General features: G+C 37.5%; 1 protein-coding gene across 15 annotated transcripts in view; it reads right to left on the reverse strand.

Moving 5' to 3' along the window:
- Positions 1-27,192, reverse strand: part of LOC140467167 (ankyrin repeat and SAM domain-containing protein 1A-like) — a 346,018-nt gene that overhangs the window by 53,159 nt on the left and 265,667 nt on the right. For all 15 annotated transcript variants that reach the window (XR_011955354.1, XM_072563318.1, XM_072563316.1 and 12 more), the window contains 2 exons: positions 12,836-12,934; positions 2,858-3,010 (listed from right to left, as the gene is read on the reverse strand). Coding sequence is in view for 14 of the 15 variants with exons in the window: in XM_072563318.1 (XP_072419419.1) it covers positions 2,858-3,010; positions 12,836-12,934 (252 nt within the window). In the remaining variant the exon portion in view is untranslated. The remainder of the gene's footprint in view (positions 1-2,857; positions 3,011-12,835; positions 12,935-27,192) is intronic.

A 27,192-nucleotide genomic window follows, 5' to 3' on the forward strand; every position in this document is an offset into this window, starting at 1 on the left:
ACCAGCACTTCTTGCTCATGCATGATTTCTATCCCACTGCTTGCCTCCTGTTCATGTGTCTATCAAGATATGCTTTAAAAATTGCTAACATGCCTGCTTCCCCCAACCTCCACTGGCAGTGTATTCCAGGCATCCATCACCCTCAGTGTGATAAACATTCCCCGGCCTTCTTCTCTTAACTTTGATGTTGCATCACATCAAACAATTAGCCAGCTGCTTCTCCTGAAATCTGAATGAATTAATGCAGTCAATTGCAGAACAAATTCAAACCGTATTGGATTGAGTAATATATAAATATGGTTCCATGCATTTTGCCAGCATAATGGCTGACTTTTTCTTCTGAATTCTTCAGCCGGATAACTTTGCCTGATCCCAGATTCTCTATGTTTCTGTCCAGCAAAAAAAATCTTACACTATCAAGTTTATAGGCACTTGACGGAAAAAACATTTAACAACTCAGTGGAATACTCTCAAGACATTGTTTCATTTCACATACATGCCAACTGAGCAAACTAGCTAAAGCTGACAAATAGCTCCAAAACGTTGACAGTCCCCACTAGGTTCACAACTCAAAAAACATTTCCTATTATAAGCTGAATATATGAAAACAAGCGGCTCACTAGTAGTGTAACAAGCTACAGGATTTCACAATGTTTGATCATCTGTATTGCAGAAAAATGAAGAAGGCACAAAAATGAAAGGTATTTCTAGGAAGGAGTCTGAAACAAACAGCCTTGGAAAAGTCAGAACGCATACATTTCAAATTTTAGTTTTTTTAATTCGTGACTAACCTTGAGAGAAAAGCTAAATCACTTTTACATTTTGAACAGTCAACTAGATCATCACTCACCCATAATTTAGTTTAATAGGTACTCTTATACATTCACCACCACCAGACATGCTGACAGAGTCACTACTCTTCCTGGACTACCTAGACACGGAATTCTATCCCACTTCTCATCTTTTCATAGAGATACATTCATTATCTTCCAAGCTTTCAGGTTCTCTCAAAACGATCGAACAAATCTACACCTTCCACCCAATCCTGTTGCAATTTATCCACCTTAACACTCAACCTGTGACTCTAATTAGTTCAGTTTAATCAGACAATAACCTTAACCATAACCCCCTGTTCAAGATGACATTCTCTTGCCTTCCCATACAACACCTTTCTTAACTCTAAGTATGCTGAATTTCTGCACACTTTTGATTATCCATTGCTAATATCCTATCCATTGTTGTCCTTCTATCATTCTGCTAGGTGAGGTGCCGGAAGACTGGAGGTTGGCCAACATTGTGCCAATGATTAAGAAAGGTGCTAAGGAAAAGTCAGGGAACTATAGACCAGTGAACCTGACATTGGTGATGGGCAACATGTTGGAAAGAATCCGGAGGGACAGGATTTACATGTACATGGAAAGGCAAGGACTGATTAAGGGATAGTTAACACGGCTTTGAGCATGGAAAATCATGTCTCACTGACTTGACTGAATTTCCAGAAGAAGTAACGAAGAGGATTGATGAGGGCAGAGTGGTGGGTGTGTTCTATAAGGATTTCAGTAAGGCATTCGACAAGGTTCCTCATGGTAGACTGGTTAGAAAGATGAGATCACACGGAATACGGGGAGAACTAGCTGTTCGGATATAGAACTGACTCAAAAGGTAGAAGACAGAGGGTGGTGGTGGAGGGTTGTTTTTCAGACTGGAGGCCTGTGACCAGTGGAGTGCCACAAGGATCGATACTGGGTCCACTACTTTTTGTTATTTATATAAATGACCTGGATGTGAACATAGAAGGTATAGTTAGTAACTTTGCAGATGACACCAAAATTGGAGGTGTAGTGGGCAGCAAAGAATGTTACCTCGGAGTGTAATGGGATCTTGATCAGATGGGCCAATGGGCCAAAGAATGGCAGATGGAGATTTAATTTAGATAAATGTGAGGTTTTGCATTTTGGAAAGGCAAATCAGGGCAGGACTTGTACACACAATGGTAAGGTCTTGGAGAGTGTTGCTGAACAGAGACACCTTGGAGTGCAGGTTCATAGTTCTTTGAAAGTGCAGTCGCAAGGAGATAAGATAGCGAAGGAGACATCAGGTCTGCTTGCCTTTATTTTGTCAGTGTATTGAGTATGGGAGTTGGAGAAATCATGTTGGAGCTCTACAGAATATTGGTGAGGCCACTTTTGAAGTATTGCGTGCAATTCTGGTCTCCCTCCTATAGGAAGGATGTTGTGAAAGTATTTGATCTGTTGTAAAGTGCTTTGCAATGTCCAAAGGTCTTAAAAGCAAGATATAAATCCACGTTCTTTCTACTCTATTTCCCTTGCCTATTAAATCAACTATATATTCAACAATATATGCGACAGTTTCAATTATTTGAAGAGCTTTTTTCTGTAAAAGGTATTCTCTTGAAAACAATTATGTATAATTTAACATTTTAAACCACAAGACTCACTGTCATTCAGAATAAATACAACAAATTGCATTCGCACATCAACACTTATGCAATAGTGTGTTCCAAAACATTTCACAGGGGACAGATGAAAATTGAAGCAATGATATTAGGTCAAGTGACCAAAACCTTGGTTAAACAGTTTGATTTTAACAATCTCTTAAAGGAAGGCGAGACAGAGAGTGGGCAAAACAGAGACCGTGGGAAAGAATCAAGAGATAGATAGAGAGAGAGAGATGGGGAAAAGAAACAAGGGAAGAGAGTTCTATAACTTAGTTCATGATGAAATAGGAATAAAAGATAATCATCTGAGTATGTAATTTTTCATAAGAGTTTAAGTCTGACAAAAGCAGTATTTTCACTAACTCCTCATAAGAAAGCTAAAACATGTATTTAGCTTACGTTTACAATTTCCAGTTCCCAGAGGTTTTTCACACTATCCATTGAATTGTATCCACTGGACAAAAACGTCTGACTGTAATCCTGTAGTCCAAGTGATTCTAACCATGCTACGATTGAAGTATTGCTGTTTCCATCAAAACCAAATGGTTTAATCTGCAAACAAAATCAATAATCAGAATTTATTTTCAGCTCAGCAGCTTTTTCAATCAAAGTTGTCTTAGCTGACAAAAGATAACAATGATGTTCATCTGTTTTTAATTATTAAAAATAAAAGCATAAGAACTTTGGGAAAATGCTCTGAAATCTGGCTAGATGGTCCAGAGGCCGGCTGCCCCATGAATTTTATAATTCATTTATTTCTCAGTGGTAAAGTGCTTAACCCTATGATAAAACAATGGTTTCTTACAATGCAATGAATTTTAGCTCCTACAGATTCCATCATGCATTTGCCGATTGATCAACTGGAACACAGTTTACTTGGTTTTACAGTTTCATTGGCATGCATATCATCCAAGATCCTTAACTTCAGTCACATTTCCCTTTCTGAATAGGCTGGCAATGAGTACCAGGCTCTTCAAGAACCAAAGAACAACTGACTTCATTAATGAAGAATTAAGTAAAGACTCATGATGGGTTAAAACCATCTTCCCAAGTGTTTTCCTGATGTGACCTCATTTTAATGCCTTCAGCTTTTTGTGATCCTACATCAAAAATTGTCCGAGTTGGGTCAGTTTATGAAAGTGTAGCAAGGTGTGAAATGCTAAGTGCTTGTTGCAGTTTAAGTACTCAGTCACTAAATAGAAAATAAACTTTTTGTTACTTGCACTTCCCCAGACCAGCAAATAAAGAAAATGCTTGGATTTTTAAAAATGACATGAGTTGTATGTGCAAAGTTCTGGGGTACTAATATCACGGCAGATTTATTTTTGTACAACTGCTAAGTACAAGGCAAAACCCCAAATCGGCGGAGTCAGTTTCAGTTACCCATAGCCCGAACATATTACATAGAACATTCCAGAACCAGGGACCGGGGGTGCCGGAGAAGTACGTTTCCCATTTATACGAATGGGTTCACTACTATCCGCAGTTTCAGTCTTCCGGAGTAGGTCTTGGAACATATCCCCCGTGGCTACAGCTGGTGGGGGGGGGGGGGGAATCTATTTATTCCCCTACCAAATTGTGAGCCTTCATAGAACTGTCACTAACACAATGATTCATGTGATGACCTAATATAATTATTCATATCAACACCAATTAACTTTAAAATATACAGTGCAATCTACTTCAATGAACCTCAAATGAGTACCAATAATTTACAGAGCATTGAGAATTGCAAATATTTGGGATTTAACCAATAATGTTATTCACCACATCATCTTTCTTTTTCTTCCTTGTTCAGGAATTCTTTAATATGTCCTTTAATATGTCTTTTGAAAAGCTGAATGCGATGTGTTATCAAGGGATGAAGGCCTAAAACATCTGCATTCTCCCAGGCTATAGTTTTCTGCTCAGCACAATCAATGCAAGGCTGAAACCATTAAGTGCTGAGCTTTTCACAATTTATTGATCATAGGAAAAGCTAAAAGGTAAGATAAAACTTCGCAAAATGCAGTCTTCAATTAGCATTTTGAAATCAAATCCAAAATATTTTCTCTCACAAGTGAGAAGCTAATTATATTCATTTCATAATCAGAGTTGCTAAACTCTTTAGAGAACAGTATCCCCTTCATACTATTTTTCCTACTCAACTCCACCCATCCAAAAATATATACATCTGAGTTAGCAATACAAATGCATTAAATTCTAATTTCTGAATTTAAATGGGAATCTTTTCAGCTCATTTTGCCCTCAGAATCATAACAGAGATTAAAAGCTCCTTTTTGATTTCTTTTCTCTTTGCAAACCTAGTATATAATTCAGGAGAGTCAGTAGATCAACTTGAGAACCCAGTTTTGAGGTGGTTTTTAATCTCCGGTAGCATACAATTATTTTGGAATTTAGATTGAAAACCCAACATTATGCTTTTGATTTAACCGCAAACACATGAGTACAACTCTATGTCTTGTCACTCATTCCAATGGAGCTATAAATTGAAATGAAGCTACAGATTTAAGGGAGGTTCTGGCACGAGAAACAGTGGTATTGACTACTCTCAAATGGAACTGTTGATGTAAACCTTCGAAGTTCAAAGGGTATAAGAGTAATTTATCCAGAAATTTCTAATTTTAGTGTAATAGTTACATTTATCCATAAACATTTAATTGAAAGGATAATTTTTGTACTAAATATTGTCGCATGGGAAACAAGTACATCAAATTCTTGTTGTTGCTCAGAGTAAAAAATGAATGAATTCCAATAAAGCAGAACAAGCTACTAAAGCAATGAAAACAACATTCAAATTTCCAATGTCATTCAAATGAAAAAAAGTGAAGACAGAACCTGCAATTGACAGATGGTTGTCAATTCTTTGTGCACTAAGGACTATCCAGCAAGTGTTATCCAACTGAGGAATTGCATCCAATTTTGGACATTTGAATGGCTTTGGAAATGTGAATGTTTTTTTTCATTGCTTCAGTAGCTTGTTGTGGGTTTGCAATGAGCAGAATTGTTGGGTACAGGTAGTGTGTTACTTGCTGCATGTACATGAACTGCACCGGTTTCAATTCAACAAGATAAATGGCAGCCATTCTTTTATTATCTTCACTTGTGGGACATGGGTATTACTGGCTGACCAGCATTTATCACCTGTCCCTAAGTGCCCATGACTGGGGTTAACTTCTCAGGAGAATCAGAATCAACATATCTGGGTTAAAATGTAAACAAAGGCTGACAGTTAACTGTCCATCAACATTATCTGGTATACTATCCATGGTGATACCACTACCAGAGTCCAATTGGCAACTAAACAGGATTCTCCTCTCATTCATTATAAGTATTGGTTTTCCTGCAAATTGATATTGTGAATTTTCTTCATGAGTGCAAGATGAAAAGCTTTGACAAATAATATTTCCCAGCAATATTCAAATTCTGTACTACCAAAAGACTATTTGCAAACCTAAGAACCGCAACAATTTCAATATTTGTTAGGAGAGGATCAAGACAACTGAGTGGGAAATTGGATGATGATCTTTACTATTATAGATTAGGCTACTTTAATACCAAGTATAGAATTGTTACAATTCACTGGAATAGCACACTGGAAATTGAATCCCATTATTCCCAGAGTCATCACAAAAATTAGAAGATTTCACAAGGTATGCAACGTTCCCTGATTTACTTGACTTTCAGATCCTGTCTGACAGAAAGCATGAACAAGAATAATAATAAGTAATTAGACTCTAGCTACAGGTGAACAATTGTAAATCTTTGGCATGCGATATCACTAGTTAAAATGCTAATCTCCTTACATACATAGACATAAAAATAAACAGAGTAAAATACTTTATGGCAGAGGGGGAGAATTGGAAAGGCAGGTCAGTCATCCTTGTTCCCAGGTTCTGTTATCAAGATAATCCTTTTGACACTTCTGCTGGTCAGAATGTTGCTTCAGTCATCTTTCTCTGTTTGCTTCCAATGGTTGGTAAGAGAACAAAGGTGACCAATCACATAAACAGTCTCTGATTTATCAGTTAAAAGTCACAGCTAACAATAACTGTTGCAGGAAAGATAAACCAGTATGCTTCAGGTTTAACCTTTAGATTTTAAATGGCAGAGAGCAGAGGGATTGCTCTTGAGATGGAGAAGAACAGAGCATGTTTCTTGTCTCTAGCTTCAAGCTGTTCAGAAACCTGAGAACCAATCTCACAGTTGTTGGCAGGCAAAAGGCTTCTGTCATCAATAACTGAGCACTAGTCCATATAGCAATCAATTTTTAAAGCCAAAAGTTGCACTTGTACAAGCCCTCAGATCAAAACTGTCTGCAACTCAAACTTCATTTGCTGCTTGTTCAAACAGTTGTTCCCATAATGCTTGAAACGGGTGTCAGGTTACTTGATATCAAAACATACAGTCCCCCTTGCAAACACTGGTTTTAACTCCTTTTATTTCAGTCTACAGCTTTCTAAAACAAAACAAAATAATAAAAATGTGATTCTTACAGAGTGCAGCAAACAAAAAAAAATCACATTCTGGCAAATCCAAAATTGGTTTGGAATAAAACAAAATTCTGAACAGTACAAAAACTTTACAGCAGCAATGTGAATATCTTATATGAAAATCAGGAGTAAGAAAAGATCAACAAGTCTACACTTCCAAACTTATTCACAACTGCTTTCTTCTTTCATAATTTATTTCTGTAACATTTTAAAATAGCTAGACAGCTTTTGAAAGTTTTATACATGACCGTTCTAGATTTCCTTTTCCCATATGGTGTGTGGATTTGCTTCTTAATATAAATAAAAGATATGCAACAGGATATCAGGTCCAATGAGTGTGTGATGTTTATTTTCCACGTCTCCTTCCTTGTACCTCACCCTACCTTTCAGTATATCTTTAGATTTCTTTTTCTATTGTATACTTATGAATAAGGAACAAGAGTAGGCCACTCGGTCTTTCGACCCTGCTTCGCCATTCAAGAAGATCATGGCTGATCTGCTTTTACCAAACTCTACATTCCTGCATATTTCTGATAACTCTTCCCCTTGGTAATCAAGAATCTATCTACCACCGCCTTAAAAATATTTAAATATTTAAAGATTCTGCATTCGTTGCCTTCTGAGGCAAGAAATTCCAAAGACTTTCAACCCTTAGAGAAAAAGTTTCCTCATCTAGGTTTTAAATGGGCACCCCTTATTTTTAAACTATGAGCTGTATTTCAATATTCTCGCGCAAGATGAAATACTGTGTCAATACCCAGTCAAGTCCTCTTAGGATCTCAAATCTTTCAATTAAGTCTGACTCTTCTAAACGCTAGACAATACAGGCCTAGCTTTCATAAGTACGGAGACCAGTACTGTACTCAGTATTCCATATGCACTTTTGGATACAAGGTAAGTACTTGGCTTGTTTCTTCAACTTTATTCAATACTCCCTATGAAAGAGCAATGGAGTAATTCAAATTAAGTATTATTATCATTAGAGAAGTGACTAAATTCATGCACATCAAACTCCAGGTCATGCCTTGGTCAGCACCGATACATAGAAGAGTGCATACCTCATTCCAAATTGCAGACTGATATTTTCCACACATATCCTGTAACAACCAGAAGGATTCCGAATCTGACCAGCAATCAACCTGCTATTCCTATTTCTACCTTCTCTATTTCTTTACTTCTTTTACTGCCACTTTTGTTTGCCTCACCTGGTCATCTCTTCTTTTACTTAAACTCACTTGCTTTCCACCCCATCACACACTATCCCTCTTATCTTTTCCTCTCCCCCACTTTTTCTCTCCTCCTGTTATTCCTTAAAATCTGTTAACATCTCTGTTTTGCCAGTTCTCATTAAAGTTCAACAACCTAAGAATGTTAACTCTATTTCTCCCTCCATAGGTACTGGCTATCCTGCTCAGTAGTTCTAGAATTTTAATAAAAGCTTTTCAACCTTAAAGCTACTTGACCATCCAATACTGATCCTACTTCTTTGAAAGATACCATCTTGTTCCAAATGAAGCAACTTTTATTGGGTCTATTAAAAGATCCATTACATTCTGATGGTTGGTGGCCAATATAACCCCTAACCTAGCTTGAGGAATGTGAACTTTGGACTTGTGACCAGTTCTGCATTCATGGTTCAATAGTACACTTCTTCAGCTTTATTGGGGATTTTTAAAATTATTTTGGACAGATAAGGACCTCAAATGAAGTAAACTGTTCCTAACACTTAGCAAAAGTTCTCCAAATCTCAATACTCATATTAGTGATTAAGTCAGGGCTTCCCAAAGTGGGAGAAAGTGAGGACTGCAGATGCTGTAGATCAGAGCTGAAAATGTGTTGCTGGAAAAGTGCAGCAGGTCAGGCAGCATCCAAGGAGCAGGAGAATCGACGTTTCGGGCACGAGCCCTTCTTCAGGAAGGGCTCAAAGTGGGAGTCCCAAAGTGGGAGTCAAGACTCCAAATGGCAGTCATGAGTTCCACGGCAGCAATGGTTGCCACAGAGATCTATATCCATCGCCTCCCCAAATCCCAAGCTCACTGGTCAAGTCCCACTAGCAGCAACTTCCCCTCCCAACTTCCAGTTATCACGAAGAGATTACAACAGTTTCCAAATTTCAAGATGGGGTCACAGTGGGAAAACATTTCAGAGGCATTAGATGAAGATATATTGGCCAAGTGCTTAGAGTCAGACTACAGGTCATTCCCAGATATGTTTGGCTGAATATATTTTGACTTGTATTACCTTATGTTTGTCCATATCAAAGAACATTTTCTGCATCTCAGGTTATTACATAAGTAATCTTACATGTCTAAGACAATTCATTTACCTATGGAACTGTGGGCAACAAAAAAAAACTTCTGCAGTCAACGGTTTAAATTATCGACAATTGCTGTGAATAGCCAGAACTCTTGAACAGCTAATTGCAGTATACCAATGGTTACATTTTCCCAGTGAAAAAAATTTCCATTTATCTCATTCCAATTCTGCTAAGATTCTTCCCAGTCTGATCAGAAAATTACTTAAGCATTTCATTTTAAGTTTTTGAAAATATACATGAAGCTGTGTAGCAGAGTTTACATTTACTAGATGTTTCAAGTTTATTCTATGACAGGATGTGGGCATGGCTGGCAAGGCCATATTTTATTGCCTATCCTCAATGTCCCTCAAGAAGATGGTGGTAATCAACTTTTCTGAACTGCAGTCCATGTTGCGCAAGTACACTCATAGTGCTGTTAGAGAGTTCTAGGACTCGGATTCAATGCCAGTGAAAAAAAAGCAATATAATTCTAAGTCAGGATGGTAATTTCTGACTTCCAGATAAGTTTTTAGGGTGGTGATATTCATGTGCACCTGTTATCCTCACTCTGCTACCTGATAGAGGTTACTGGTTTGAAAGGTGCTGCCAAAGATTCCTTGGTGAGTTGCTGTGGTACATTCTTGTAGATGTTACACACTGCTGCCAATTGCATTGGCATTTGAGGAACTAAGTGTTGAAGGTGGTGGATGGGGTAGCAATCAAACAGGCTGTTGAGTCCTGGATGGTGCCAAGCTTGAGTGTTGTTGGAGTTGCACCCATCTAGGCTAGTGCACACCATTCTATTACATCCCTGACTTGTCTATTATAGATAACAAAGTGTCTTTGAGAGACAGTGGGAAGTTATATACTACAGATTTTCGCTGCTGGCCTGTTCTGAAAGCCAGTGTTTATATGGCCACACTAGTCAGGTTTCTGTTACCCACATTCATTAGCTTATTCCCTCCTCAAATAAATTGATGAAGTTGGCACGTTATTTTCTTTAAAACAAAACTATGTCTTATAATACCTGTGCTGTTTACACATTTAATTCCAACATCCTGCAGAATAGAAGTTCAGCATTTGCAGACTTGCTAGCTATCATTTAGCTGCTTTGCAAAGGGTTTTAACAACAGAAACAGCACCACAGAATGCCACAATCTCCGACTAATACTTTTTCAATATGAACTAACATTACTTTAAGCCGCATTGTAGACTGGTATCAATGTGGCTCATTAAGGCAGGAACCAAGGATGCTGAATGGTCTTAATCATGAGATAGGCCCCACAGCAGTCTCCTGGCAGTGTTTAAATCACCCGTGATTAAGCCAGAGTCTGGAAGGGGCAGACCAGAACTTCTGGTTCTCATTAATGAGCATCATCCACGGCCATTCTGCATTTTAGAAGGGCCTTGTAAATTTAGCCTGCGTTTTCTGAAAGTCACCCGAACAAATATCAGTTTTCCAAGGCTTCTTGGAGTGGCTCTTGTTATCTTTGCCTGATCGGAGATCCAGGATGAGGTAGTTTGGACTGCTGAAAGCCAACCTCCTACTCCCTCTCTCTTCCCCCTTTCCTGCCTTCACTCTTAGATCCAACAGCTGTCTGGGTCTTTAGGTGGGTGCAATGTCTGGCAGTGCGGTCATCATGAAAACTACCTACCAAACTTTGACTAGCTGGGATGACGCCTGCCACCGGTGACCTATTGGTGGCCATTTACAGTGCCTAAAGGGCACTGATTCCATTGGACTGCTTCAACAAAACAGACAGGTGTCCTTCACTAGCTTGTGAACTGTCTGCCTCAAAATCCAGCTCAATATATTTGAATCTGAGGGGGTTTGCATGTAGTACACATGATAACTGTGACTGCATCTTGCACCCAATCTCAAGTAAGCTTACATTTCATAAGCTTTGAGTTAAGAAATACATGTGGATATATCATTTAGGGAATTTATAATTTTACACTAACGAAATGAATGAATTTAAGGGAGCAGAGTTTAAGAAGCTTTAAGTTTTAAATATCTTTTGTTCCAAACATTAAGTGTTTCACAAAATCTAATAATTAATCTCACTTTAAACAGTGGGCTAGCTTTAGTCGTGTAAATAAAAGATAACAAAAGAAGATCAAATCTATTATGATATTTGCAGTAGCAGTAAATTTCAAAGTGTAATCCTCTGCTGAAAATTCTAACATGCAAGTCTTATTTCAAACTACAGCCATAATATTATTTGTTATTAGATACTGTAAACAAAGATGTTGAGAAACAGTTTTTATTTTCTGAATTTTTATCATTAAGATTGATTTGTTAGTATAAGCACTGATTTCAGTCATTGCAAAATACTCCACTGAGTGATCAAAATTATCGCTGCTCCTACATTCATAAGATTCTGGTCATTTTCACAAGAGACTGAGTTGGGCAGTAAGGTCTTCAATTCATTACAACACAAGTGCTACTAGTTCTTCCTAAACACTCAATTTCTGATAAATGAGAATTGCTTTTAAACTGATTGGACACCACCAACTGATTAGCTAGTTTTATGGCTAGTCTGCATTTGGCATCACTGCACAATTGTTATGAATAAATGAAACTTCAATGTAGAAGTATGCAATTTACCTTATTCACTCATACACTTGTGTAATCTCTAATCTTAAATGGGTCCTCAATGATCTTTTTTTGTTCTTTCCATGAAATGTTTTTCTTAAAAACTGTTTCCTTTTCTTTTAAAAATACTTCCAAGTCACAATCTTTTCTAATTAGCTTAATCAGGAGAATCCAATTTTATTTGGTTAATAAAGTGGAATATCATCAATATTCTTCCACACATGGTCACCTGATGTGCATTTCTATATTATTTATTGGGACTGTCTGGAATAAACCAATCCATTCAATAATAATCACATCCAACATGTTAATAATTTGTTATTCATTGTAAATTATGGAATTCTTATTTCATATTGGCTAGCTAGCATACATGTTTTTTATCATATATATTTTTATTGAAAAAGAGATTTTTAATATTACAAACAGTACAAAACCATACAATTCAAAGCAGTACAGGCAAAGAGCAAAAAAGAAAAAAAACTAAACCTCACTTATGTACAAATACCTATATAGAGAAAACTAAATACACAAATAAATAATAACAACTAACACTTAACACCTAACTAATGATAACATGGCTCAGCAAAACAAAACACTAGCTCTCAACCATCAAGAGCGATAATTTAAATATAAGAATATGTTCGTAATTCTTCCTCCCTGGATATTTGATTCATAAGACATAATCATTATGGCTATATAAAAGTCTTTATTAATGTGGCAGACAAATCTGTGTCCAGGTAGTCCAAAAAGGTCCACACATCTTAGATTTATGGTGCACCATACTTGTAAGAAAATCCAAAGGGATATGCTCAATAACTATCTTACTCCAGCACAACAAATCCAGGGGATTCTCAGACACCCAACAATGCATAATATGCTTTCTTGCACAAAAGTAAGGATATTAAAAAGTTTTTTCTTATGCGCATCCAAAGAGAGTATACTGGACAGGCCAAGAAGAAGAGAGCATACAAAATGTTAATCTGAAGTTTTACCTTCGGTAGTGAACGTGCAGCTTGAAGAATCTTGCGCCGATGTGTTGCTTCATGAATTCCAAGTTCTCGCAAGTCCTGTTCTTCCATTATGTTAGCCCCCTAGGGAAACAGACAAAATTAAAAAAACTGAAGGCCTCAGTTCTGATCAGCAGTGGAGAGCCATGCTATTCTATGCTTCCTTTCAAACTGCTGGTATGCAGCATTGTTTGCACTGGAAAAGACTGAGTGTCATGGCCTAAAGAATTTGAGATGCATTGTGAGGCTGAAAACTTCTGGAATTTCCATATACTCTAAAGAATTCAGTTAAAGCTCATCAGTTATTCCAGAAGAAATGCAGAAGTTACTATTAAAAACTACTTCAGGGTTTTGTTCTGGGAGAATAATTTGTTTTGTAACACAAAGTGTTCAATGCTTCTAACTTGGGAAATACCAGGCCCTCGAGCTCAGTTTGAACTGGAGAGGACCTTTCTTTTTCTCACTATTTGATCGCAGAATGTGGGCATCACTGGCTGTGGCAGCTTCTATTGACCATCCCAAATTGCCTGGAGGAGTTGTGGTGAATGGTCTCCTTAAACCACTGCAATCTTGTGCAATACTATTAGGAAGGAAATGTTTGGGATTTTGATACCTCGATAGTGAATGAACGGTGATATATTTCCAAGTTGGGATGGTTTGTGGCTTGGAGGGGAAATTGCAGCTGATGATATTCCTGCTTGTCTATTGTTCTTGCCCCTTAGATCTGTACTCAATGGAGTTTGGAAGAATTAGGGGAGGATTTGATTAAAACTTACAGGATCCTGAGAGGCCTGGATAGAGTGGACATGAAGCAGACTGCAGTTTCCACTGACAGAGACTTGGACCTGAGGGCACAGCCTCAGGGTGGAAGTCTGTGGAACATATTACTGCAGAAGTTGTGGAGACCAAGTCATTGGGTATACTTAAGACAGGGAAAGGTAGGTTCTTGATTAGTAAGGGGATCGATGGTTATGGGGAGAAGGCAGGACAATGGGGTTGAGAAACATATCAGCCATTATCGAATAGCAGAGTGAACTCAATAGGCCAACTTCAAGAAGCAACATCAGACATTAGAGGGCATTTCAATCTGCACACACTAAGTACATTCCTATCATAAAGAAAAATTCCAAGTGGAGGATCTAATTTTTCCTTGGTTAAATAAAAAGTTAAGCAAAGATAAAACTTAAGGAAAAAGCATATTATTTGCTCAAAGGTGAGTGGCAAATCAGATAGAGTCATAGAGATGTACAGCACGGAAACAGACCATTTGGTCCAACTCGTCCATGCAGACCAGATATCCCAAATTAATCTAGTCCCATTTGCCAATACTTGACCCATATCCCCCTAAAGCCTTCCTATTCATATACCCATCCAGATGCCTTTTAAAATGTTGTAGCCATACCAGACTCCATCACTTCCTCTGGCAGTTCAATCCATATACACACTAACATTTGTGAGAAAAAGTTGCCCCTTAGGGCCCTTTTAAATCTTTCCCCTCTCACCTAAACCTATGCCCTCTACTTCTGGACTCACCCAACCCAGGGGAAAGGCCATGTCTATTTACCCTATCCATGCTTTATATGGTTACCCCTCAGCCTCCAACGTTCTAGGGAAAACAGCTCCAGCCGATTCAGCTTGTCCGTACAGCTCAACCCTGGCAACATCCTCGTAAATCTTTTATTAACTGTTTCAAGTTTCACATCATCCTTCCTATAGGAAGGAGACGAGAATTGCGCACAATATTCCAAAAGTGGCCTAATCAATGTCCTATACAGCTGAAACATGACCTCCCAACTCCTGTACTCAATGCTTTGACCAATAAAGGAAAGCATACTAAACACTTTCTTCCCTATCCTATTTACTTGAGACTCCACTTTCAAGGAACTATGAACTTGCACTCAAAGGCCTCTTTGTTCAGCAACACTCCCCAGAAACTTACCATTAAGTGCATAAGTTCTGCTCTGATTTGCCTTTCCAATGATGCCTTTTGTATTCAGCTGTGGTGATACAATGGCTTTGAGAGGTGTATTGCATGCTGGGTTTTTTTTTGAAGAGAGGTGTTCAGACAAAAGGTGGTGAATCATCTCTTCCAAGCCAATAAAGTAAAACAGTTTGAGGGGCCCTGGTTTTTTTTCATATAAAAATTAAAACAATAGAAGCAGCATGAACAAGTGGAGTCAGACTCCCACAGAACCAGGGATTTAGTTTGGTTTTCAGTTACTGGGGCTTTGAAGTTCTCTCTCTCGCGTACAATATTCTGTTATTCTTTTTTTGGTGGTTATTGAAATGAGTGAAGATCTGTTTGACACAACCACTGGTCTAAGACTGATGGTTTTGGTGCACATCACTAACCATGTGGAACCTTGTACATCTTTCTTTCTCTCTGCCAGAATTTTCTCTTGGTGTCCTTTCCTCTGGGACTGGAGAAACACCGCATGTGAGATAATCTCATTTTACTGAATTTGCCTATGCCAAGGGTGTGTTTATGGGATGTTACTAGATTAGAACAGTTGTTATTTAGTAGGAGTCACAACAAAAAAGGGGAAAGAAGAACAGAAAATATGATTAGGTCAGGTCCAGACAGGCTCTCAAAAGAAATTAGAATTTGGTAATACATTCTAGTTATTCCTACAACCTCCATATGTTCAGAAATTAAAAACAAGTCAAGATTCGGTTAACTAATACCTTATTGTCTGACACCTTCCAAAAGCCTCAAGTTTGTCTCAAACATTGTTCCCCATACACTACCCCCTGCCAGGTCCCACTGAATCACTGTGCTGATCACATTGGTGCACAGTTCTCTGACAATTTAAACTTAACATGCTCATCTTTGAGTTGAAATTCTTCCATAGTCTTATCTCACTCTTCACGACAACATCAGCACTCATGCCTTCAGCTAGTTAGATCCCATTCTCTGGAATTTCCAGCCAAAATTCTCCAAATCTCCATCTCCCTCCCCCAATCAGAAGCATGACTTTTTGTCTAACTCTCTTCCGTCATTCTTTGGCTCAGCATATGTATTTTACACAAAGCTCAAACATATCACTACTAAAAAAGTAATTTAGAAATACACAATTATTAGCTGTTAACGCAAACACTGGTTGTTTCTGCAAAAAATATTTACTATAGGATATCTAATTAATAATAAAGGATTGATGCTGCAGTACAATGATAAATATGTCAGAAGATATGCACACTTCCAAGACTGCAAACACAAAGACGGAAGAAGCTAATTTTGTTGAAAAAGGAAAAACAATGCTAATTATATTGAGATAATAAATCAATTTGGCCTGTTAGGCAAACATGTATGCAAATTAATAAATTCAGATGATGTTATTGTCTCACACCGTGGAAATTAGAAATTGTACCTTCACACCATTAAAAAATGTTCAGTTTGGAAATTTAGCTTGTATGTTAAAGAAAATCCACAAAAAACAAACAAAGATTATTGTGTTTAAATACGTCTGAGATTTGATTTTTAACCAGCCCATTAATTATCTTCTATAAGAGATTCTGAAACGATGTTACTACTTAAAATGCTTTGAGCCAAATAAAATAATAATGACAACTTTTGAGGGATAATATAGAAGGATTTCTAATTACATAAAAGGTGTATTATTTTAGAATCTTTGGGCCAAATTATAGGACAATTTCTAAATAGACAAGAATCTACTTCCTAGGCTTGACTCCGTTTTACTTGACAGCATTAAATAATTGTATGAAGACTGTAACTTAACCTGCAATACAACCAAAGTTTATATGTGCGTCTTCATCAGTGTGACCTTTCAAATTTATGTCTTTAGCATTTTAGTTGCTTTCCACATGGTTAGCGATGTGCACCAAAACCATCAGTCTTAACCTGGTGGTTGTGTCAAATAGATTTTTACTCATTTCAATAAGCACCAAAGAAAGAATAGACAGAATATTGTACAAGATACCTGTAATTCAGTTGAGGGGTTTTGATGTAATGTACAACAAAGCCAGTGCTCAACTGACATAACTGAAGTAATTAATTAGCTAATTAAAATTATTGCAAAACTCAAGGTAAAAATCCAATATTTCAGGATGTTTATACAGTCTACAATTTAGTGATTTTAAAGGATTTCTGCTGTTTGACAATCTTAACAGTGGCATGTGCTGCTTCTGTATCTTCTAAATCAGTGGTCTCTAATCCTTTTCGGCACAAGATCACATTTTGAATTTAAATGTAACCCAAGATTTAGCCCAAAGAAAAGATGGAATAAGTAGATTTATATACCAAGGAAAAAAACTAAACCCAATCATAAATTAATTCTGTCATCTATACAATCAAGTTTGATACGTGTTACTGTATATTATTTGCCAGTGTCTTTGAGTCTGACTTGTACTTCAAGCCTATTAATCATATACAGTCCATGAAATTGGTATCGGTGAAGTGGGTGCGGGATTTGGACTTTATTATCTTCTTTTCGGAGAATGCTCTCTCTCTCCAATGTGAAATCCAAGTAAGTTTTCATTTAAAAAGCACAGGTAGACATGGATGGGTATTTTATTCTCTTCATGGGTCCCCAAAAATCGCTGTCCCTCTATCATTTAGCTATCATTTTGCATAGCAATCAAGGGTTCAGAAAAAATTTACAAGGCTGTTGCCAGGGTTGGAGGATTTGAGGAAGGGAGAGGTTGAATAGGCTAATGCTATTTTTCTGGAGTATTGGAGGCTGAGAGGTGACCTTATAGAGGTTTATTAAATCATGAGGGCATGGATAGGATAAATAGACAAAGTCTTTTCCCTGGGGTTGGGAGTCCAGAACTAGAGGGCATAGGTTTAGGGTGCAAGGGGCAAGATATAAAAGAGACCTAAGAAGCAACTTTTTCTCGTAGAGGGCGGTATGTGTATGGAATAAGCTGCCAGAGGAAATGGTGGAGGCTGGTACAATTTCAACATTTAAAAGGCATCTGGATGGGTATATGAATAGGAAAGGTTTGGTGGGAAATGGGCCAGGTGCTGGCAGGTTGGGATATCTGGTCGGCATGGACAAGTTGGACTGAAGGGTCTGTTTCCGTGCTGTACATCTCTGTGACTCCATTAGTTCCTAAAGCAAACACCTGATGGAATTTGAGAGCTAACTTACCAATGTCTACTTGAAGGAATGGATTGGAGACCAATATGACTATTTATTTCAACACATCTAATTCCTAAAAACCTCTTCAAATCTTTTGCTGACTTCTTCAGGTGTTGGTCTAAATTGCTCTAACTTGGTACCACTGCAGGTTCAGTCTTATAGCAGATATAGATGACAATGAGTTGCAAGAGATTTGTTGTACTGTATTGGAACTATCAATCATCTTTAGTAGTCCACTGCCTACAATGTGTTCTATAACCTCTCTGTATTTGTATTCCGTAACTGTATGAGTGCCATAAGTCACATCTCCACAGGATAATCCTGGTTGTTTAGCAACTAATCTGTCTAATACAAGTAATAGCATAGTTTGGCTTCAGATAAAAGTATTGTGATTCCTGCCATTGAACTTGAAATTGACAAACATTATTGTTTGTTCTTGAATATAGCTGTCAATGGAAAAGAAGAACATATTTTTAACAATGGTATGGACACATGCTGTCCATGACATTTTGGACTTTAATTCCAACATCCACCTTCTCATATTGCTGCTGTTTGTCTATGGGCAATTCATGAGAGATATCTACACAACTGCATTGTTGATTTCGGTGACACTCATCTGTGGCACCCTGTTAAAATCCATAACCATAGGTCTGTAACAAAGCTCAGCTTCAATGACTGAAAGGGCTATAGGTGAAGTGGAGGTTTAATTGTAAGCTGAACTGCAGCAAGTTGCAGAATCCCTAAGGTACCTGTTTAAAGAAACATTTATTCTTCGTTAAATCCAGATGTGTGTGTGCCTAGTCAATAACCATAAGTTCAATGCAAATAACAAAGGAAGCAAAAATACCACTGTTACAAATTCATCCACTGAGCTTTCCTTTTTTGACCCTCCAACAACTAACAAATCACAGAGGATTTCCTACTAGAATATGCATGCTGGCATTTCAAATTACACCAGAAAATTGATACTGCCAAACCCATTACCACAAAGTGAAGTATACCAAAAACAAGAAAAAACAATGAAACATCCAAAATTTTGCTGCAGATTCACAGGAAATAAAAAAAGAATGCCTGATTACGATTACATCTTCAGCATTATCATGACAGAACAATTCTGAATACCTTTATTATATAGGCACAACAGCTTTAGAGATAAGAAACTGGAATTATTTCATTGTCATTGCTTTACTTAATGAAGTTCTGCCTGCTTTCTGCAAGGCAATTACAATATATGTTAATAGAAGCTCTATCTAACCCTTACAAAGGCTGATTTATGAGGGCCTGATGCAGTGTAATTTTGCCAGAAGTAAAGCTTTGTGGAATATTTAATAATATGAAACCAAACAAATTCAGTTTCTGTACTGTCAAAATGAATCCAAAGCTTAACTTTACAGTTTTATAGTATTTTTCATATTCTCCCATATTCCATAGCTTATAAATTATTTTGAAGTGGAGTTGATATTGTTTTGTAGGTCTACAAAATCTATAAGCTATAAGCAATTAAGCAAAGTAAATATCATTATCTGAATTTCTACAGACATTTTGGATGTAGGTGGGAGGGTGATTAAACAATTCTGAATTCTTAAGTAAACACATTGGTTAACTCCTGAAGTGGAAAGTCCTCATGCAGAAGTTGTGTTCCACATTTAATTCTCTGTATCATCAATTTTCATACTGAAATCAATTACATGATTTTTGTCAGTGGAGTAACAGTCTTAAAGATCATAAATTTCCCAGATTATGTTCCTGTTTTACACAAAGTGACCTGGAGATGGATTGTAAATGTTTGGAGGTGGCACAGAAGATTTGTAAGGTTATAATGTTGATATAATTCTTTTCAGTTTGAGAGAAATGCAGGAAATTTCACAAAGTAGTACAATTTCTCAAGTACATCTGAAAACCAAGAAATCACAGAAACAGCCTAAAAATTAATTTAGTTTGCAGGTTGAGAGGGAATAATGCACATGGGACAATTAGCTAGCAGCATATAACAGCTTGTTTCAATGTTGCAAGAGGATATGAGAAAAATGGTTTTGATTTACCAGCAGCCTGTCATATTTAAATATGGCTCAGTTGTTGACAGATATTGGCAGCTCAGTAAATTTTTCATTTGCATAACATGCAGCTAATTTAAATATTTTACAGCAATACATTTAAAATGTGCATTCTGCATCATTTGCATAATTTCCTTACTAAGCGATTTCCTTTCCAGCGCAATAAACGATTTTTTTATTTCATTAGATTTGAATGTAATTTGAAAAATAATCAGCATGTGAATACAGATGCTGAGACTAAATATCCTGAACATTTATTAAATATCAGTGATGACTAATTATAAATATGTGAACTTGACTAACTTACTGCTGAAGACAAATCATAGTGGACTTTAAACTCAACTGTTTCTTCTTCCGCAGATGCTGCCAGGCTTGCTGAGTTTCTCTTGTATTTTTTGTTTTCAATTTAAAAGTTCCAGCATCTGAGATATTTTCCTTTTATTTGCATGAGATGATTAGTGTTTCACATAACAAATTTGAGTTCATTTGTGAAAGGAAACAAGGCAAGAGAATATCCTATGTAGATACTTATGAGAAAAGTAGTGACCTTGATATGCATGTCAACAGATACCCAAATCTAACAAGATAAGTAGATAAGGTGGTTAAAAATTATCTTTTTCTTTTCACACAAGACTTAAGGTGTCTCAGAGCAGGGAGGAAAAGCTCGAACTATATGAAACATCAGTTGGCCACAGATAGAATACTGCATACAATTATAGTCATTGCATTGTAGAGGCCACAATCACACTGGAGGGGTAACAGAGGAGATTTCTCAAGATGTTGCCAGAAATGAATAATTTTGGTATGACAAAATATGGGATAGGCTGGGTGTTAAATGGACAAAATTATACTATAGAAAAATTAATAAAAGACTTTGATGGAATAAATAGGAGGTACTCACCTCCTTTATCTTAGAGGTTAATAACTAGGGGCATGGATTTAAATTGCTTGATAATAGGAATGGAAGGAACTTAAGGTGATGGAGTTCTGAAACTTAAATGGATAGTGGAGGCAGAACCCTTATTACATTTGAATAAGTACTTGGATTTCCACTTAAACATTCTTAGCTTTGTGATTTGTAGCAAATAGAAAGAGAGGAAGATTTTGGTTCGGGCCTTCTCATATAGTGTAAATTTCTTAAATTTACAATTGTTAAGATGAATAAACAGGAACTCAATCAATTTTCTATACTATGCAGTCATGGCAGAAAGTGCATGTCTCAACTTCAAATATGGCCATCTACTATGCCCCAAAAAGTGAAGGTCATCATGGCCTCAAATTCAAAAATATAGGACCATTTCTGATATCAACAGGAAAAATCTCAAGGCTACTTTCAAGAACCTCTTGCAACTACCCCTGCATATCTTGCATTAGTAGAAATGAGAGTATCCAAGAATTTTTGCCTCTTGCAGCATCATAAATTAAATAATTAACATACAATTACTGGTAAAAATGGCTGCATGCACAAATGCAAACAAAAACTAGATGCACATGCAACTTATAGTCCATAAAAATTGTCAAATTCCAAAACACATGAAAGGCAGAAGATAGATGTGAATTCTTCCTTTATTTCAAATATGGAGGACAACTATAGAATGGTTTCACTAAAATTAACGTGTTAAGAGTTTCCTTTAAATTTTGGTTATTGCATAACACTGATGCTCACAATGTTCATGCGGATCAACCAGAGCAAGCAACTGTCAAAGTTCAATATAAATTAGGATCAATCTGTAACCAGAAGTTTCTCCATTAAATTCTGAGCTTGACGGTACACTTTTTTTCATAAAGCAATCAGTCAAGGATGTCCTGTACACCTATTGTAAAATTTAGATGATACAAAAGAAAAATAAACAAAGTCAAGGGAGACTCACAAACCATTCATCTTTATGGGATCCATGATAAGACATGAACACAAGAAAATAATTGCTTACAGATAAGAGTTTCATGACAACTGCAGCAACTTCTACAAATGCCCCACAGTTTAGTTTGTACTTCATTGTTGAAACTAGTAGAAATTACAAGTGCATTTTTCTGAGAATATATTAATAGCTAGCTTTTATTTGTTTTAGTGTATAATACAGGACACTGAGTCTCTGTTTCTTTCTGCAAATTCACCAATATCATGCACACCTGATAAAATATCACGATCATAGTAGAAAAAGTGCGAGGATATCTAATAGAAGTCAAGGGAAATGAATTGTTGTGAAGTTGCATAGATATTTGTGAATTGGAAAGCAGGAAGTTAGACTTTGTAAAAATGATGTGGGAAAGTCTGTGTGGTCCCTTTAAGAGGTGATGTGATTTTCAAAGCTTAGAGAATTAAACAAAAAAAAATTTGCAAGCTGTTGTAGATACACAGTTAGTTCTGAAATTGAAACATATGCATCCATTGCCTGTTTGATTGGCAACCTAGGCTTGTTTTCATGTTAAAGCAACCGGCTTGACTATTAGCCAATTAATTTAAACCAGGCCTGAGATACTAAAACCAAATTAAATTTAAATCGGATATATTTAACACCTAGAACCAATCCAATTGCAAAGAAACTAATAGGTAATCAACAGTAAATAAGAAGTGGGTTTTTGAAAATCAGGGTGTGAACAAACTGCCATCTGAAGAATAAATATCTGGCTCTCAGAGAAATCCTTAAGCTCTCTGATTAAGCAATATCTAAAGGGTACTATGGCACTCTTAACTAATATTCCTGACACATGAATTAGAGTACTCTGCAAAACTTTGCAACAGAACCCCCTAGATCTAATGACCTACACCCTATGGTTTTAAAAGAAGCAGCTGCAGAGCTTACATGTATAGTGGAGATGTGTTTATAGCCTATAACTTCTGTGTCTTACAATTGTGTCCACTACAACCACCTGATGAAGGAGCGGCGCTCTGAAAGCTAGTGCTTCCAATAAAATCTGTTGGACTATAACCTGGTGTTGTGTGATTTTTAACTTTGTCTGTATCAATGGTGCTGAGGTGGAGGTGATCGAGAGCTTCAAGTTTCTAAGAATTAATATCACCAACAAATGTCCATTCACATCAACATTACAGTTAAGGAAGCACACAAACACCTCTACTTCCTCAGAAGACTAAGGAAATTTGTCATATCCTTAATGACTCATACTAATTTTTATAGATGCACTATAGAAAGTATCCTATCTGAATGCATTACAGCTTGATATGGCATGAAAATAAGAATTGTGAATGCTGCCCAATCAATCACGAAAACTTGCCTTCCTTCCAATGACTCCATCTACACTTCCCATTACCTTGGGATTGTAACCAACATAATCAAAGACCCTCCTACCCCGGTTATACTATCTTCCATGGAGCAGAAGGTTTGAAAACACATACTAACAAATTGAAGAACAGTTTCTTCCCCACTGTTATCAGACTTATGAATGGACCTCTCATATGTTAGAACTGATCTTTCTCTGCATCTTCTCTGTAGCTGTAACATTATGTTCTGCAAACTGTTCTTTTACTTGTCTGGTTAGCACACGTTACAATTCGTTTCACTGTATCTCGGTACATGTGACAAGAATAAATCAAATCAAATTGCCACTATACCTCTTGAGCTATGTGCATTTTTGTCAGATGTATTCAGTGTTTTTGCAATCATGGCTCACAATCTGATAATATAGCAATACTTTTGCCAGCATTTGAAATTTGTCAGATGACCACTGACATAAATATCTATTGCCAGGAAGCCAGGTCTGGATCATCCATTTCTAAGAATACTTCACCTTTTTTCTTCTATTATAGACTTTTCTATCTCCTGTGGGTAGCTATGTGACTTCTTGCTTTCCTGTCACTGTGTCCCACTTCAGCATATTTTCTTAAAGTCTTTCAGATAGAGCATTCACTTGTAATTGCTGGTCACTGTCAGCACTACTAAAGTGGCATTGCTCCACAAATGCTCTTCACCATCAATGCTTCAGTAGTGAATTCACCAAAGATCCTTTGACAGCACCTGCCAAACCCACAGCCATTTCCATTTCGAAGAACAAGGACAGCAGATATATAGGAACACCACCAGCTGCACGTTCAACTCCAAGCCACTTCGATATAAATCACTAATCTTTCACGGTCACTAGGCCAAATTTGTGGAACTCCCTCCCTAAGGGCATTGTGGGTCAACCTACAGCATATGGACTGCAGTAGTTCAAGGAGGCAGCAGTGTTGATGACACCTTGTACAATTTTACTAATGATTGAGAGTAGACTAATGGACCACTCTTCGCCTGATATTGTTATTGCTCATCTTACTTGCTCAAAATGCTTTTACTTTGTGCTAAAAGCAGTGCTGCAATTCTGTGCTACTACGCTAAAGGGTTTTCCCAAGGTTTGTACTTCAAATGGAGGATTCCCACCTTCTTGCATCTAAAATGGAGAATACGTCCCTTTTGTGGCTAAAATAGATGTTAGTGAGTTTTGAGAAGCGTTGTAGCTCAAGTTGAGGTTCTGGAAGTAAGTTTGCTTGCTGAGCTGGAAGGTTCATTTTCAGACCTTTCGTCACCATACTAGGTAACATCATCAGTGAGCCTCCGGTGAAGCGCTGGTGTTATGTCCCGCTTTCTATTTGTGTGTTTGGGTTACCTTGGGTCGGTGATGCCATTTCCTGTGTTGGTGTCATTTCCTATTCTTTATCTCAAAGGGTAGTAGATGGGGTCCAAGTCAATGTGTTTGTTGATACAGTTCCGGTTGGAATGCTATGCTTCCATAAATTCTTGTCAGTGTCTCTGTTTGACTTCTCCTAGGATGGATGTGTTGTCCCAGTCAAAGTAGTTCCTTCCTCATCTGTATGCAAGGATACTAGTGAGAGTGGGTCTTCTCTTTTTGTGGCTAGTTGATGTTCATGTATCCTGGTGGCTAGTTTTCTGCCTGTTTGTCCAATGTAGTGTTTGTTATAGTTCTTGCAAGGTATTTTGTAAATGACATTAATTTTGCTTGTTGTCCGTATTGGGTCTTCCATGCTCATTAGCTGCTGTTTTAGTGTGTTGGTGGGTTTCTGGGCTACCAAGATGCCAAGGGGACGGAGTAGTCTGGCAGTCATTTCTGAGATGTCTTTGTCGGGGAAAGTGGCTAGGGTTTCTGGGTACATTTTGTCAGCTTTTTTGGGTTTGTTGCTAAGAAGTTGGTGGATTGTGTTCATTGCGTACTTGTTCTTTTTGAATACGCTGTATAGGTGCTTTTTCTCTGCTCTGTTCCTCTATGCTGCATGTATGTATTGAAATAATGTTCTAATGAAGCTTCATTTGTGGGTGTTGGGATGAATGCTTCTGTAGTTCAGTATTTGGTCCAGATGTGCTATTTTCCTGCAGATGCTGGTTTGAACACAGTGAAATGATATCAACACAGGGAATGACATCAACACAAGGAAACCTAAACGCATAAATAGAAAAGGTGGGACATAACACCAGTGCTTCACCAGAGGCTCACTGATAATATTACCTAGTATGGTGACAAAACGTCTGAAAACAAACATTCCAGCTCAGTGAGCAAACTTACATTCAAAATAGATGATTCCTAGTTTTTCTGCAGTTCTTTAAATGATTCCCATTGACTGTTCCATTGATAAACAGTGCTGGCTTTAATAAACAATGCCTACTTTTATTAAATGACCCCTACTACTAGTGGTTTGAACAGATGTATCCCACTTCTTTAATGGATTTTCTGAATGATTCCTGCAGCCTCAAAGATCATCCATGCTTTAAGAGAATTTCTCCACCCGCCTCTCCCTGGTTTATTCCTCATGGTTTAAATAAATGCTCCCTGTCTCTGTTGTGGTTTTAATGAAGGAGCTCTTACCTTTTGTGTGCCTTCAATAAAATCTCCCAATCTTTTTCTTTTGTTAGACTAGGACTGCTTAAGGTCTTAATCTATCACTTTGTCACTTTAATTCTGGCTTTGTAACAATCCCTGTGTTTACAACCTCAGTTGAAATTGCCTTTGTGCCCTTATTTTTCTTGCTGTTATGATGCCCTTCCACCATGCTGGTGGTGCTCAATCTCAGCTCTAAATATTTCTTGTTTTTAGTTTTCCCAAACTGTAACATTTTATCATCTTTTAAAAAAATCACTCACCCTGCAGGGATTTTAACTTCACTTTCAAAGCCAACTATGTGCATTCACTCCCCAGGTGAACACCAAGTCACCTGAAGCAGTTTGTACATGCTTTGGAGTAACTAATTGTTATTCTCCAGGGAGTCCCTAACTTAGCTGCTGCATTGCATTATTTACCAGGCCAAAAATGCTTTTATCACTGTAGTTTTTTTTCTATATTAAGTCTTGCCACGTGGATTTCTTCCATAATTGTTCTCAAATATTAATTTCTTTCCTGCTACTGATTGCATGAGCAGAAAACTTAAAGCATAGTTTAAAAATATTGGAAGTTTCAGACTTCCACTGCTGCCAACAAGTTATACAAAGCAGCTAAATGAAATCAATATGCTGCTTAGTGTGTTATACATGCAGCTAAAAATGGCCTGCACCTCACCTGGGGCAAGTTTTCTGCCACCATTCTTGAGTATAGGGATCTATACACAAGAAGCTTGGTTTGGTGTGGTGTGACAGAGGAAGACCACAAAGTGGTCTAACTTGAGAAGCTCTTGTACTGAATAAGTAGCGATTTATTACACGTTAGTAACTGGTGAAAGGTTACATTGATGTGATAGCAATACACCTATTTGTATGAGGAGGACCTGGATGTCAAGTCTTAGTCCTAAGAGACTGTAAGCTGTTCTTCCCACAACGTCACGTGATATCATCAGTCTCTGGTGCTAAACGAACCACTTAGTCTTAACCTTTCCATACTCTTCCACAACACCCCAGCCCACACTTAGAGAATAAACTTAACTTTAAAAGCAACATTCTGCATCTTGTAATATTCTGAAAGCCAATGATTCGCTGCTAAATTCTTAGGGTAAAAATACTCTCCATACCATTATGCTAACTTAATCTGCATGCAGCAAGTTTAGATTAGATTAGATTACTTACAGCGTGGAAACAGGCCCTTTGGCCCAACAAGTCCATACCGCCCTGCCGAAGCGCAACCCACCCATACCCCTACATTTACCCCTTACCTAACACTACGGACAATTTAGCATGGCCAATTCACCTGACCTGCACATCTTTGGACTGTGGGAGGAAACCGGAGCACCCGGAGGAAACCCACGCAGACACTG

This window comes from Chiloscyllium punctatum, chromosome 45 (genome assembly GCF_047496795.1).
Source record: "Chiloscyllium punctatum isolate Juve2018m chromosome 45, sChiPun1.3, whole genome shotgun sequence".
In the NCBI taxonomy this organism is placed as follows: Eukaryota; Metazoa; Chordata; class Chondrichthyes; order Orectolobiformes; family Hemiscylliidae; genus Chiloscyllium; species Chiloscyllium punctatum.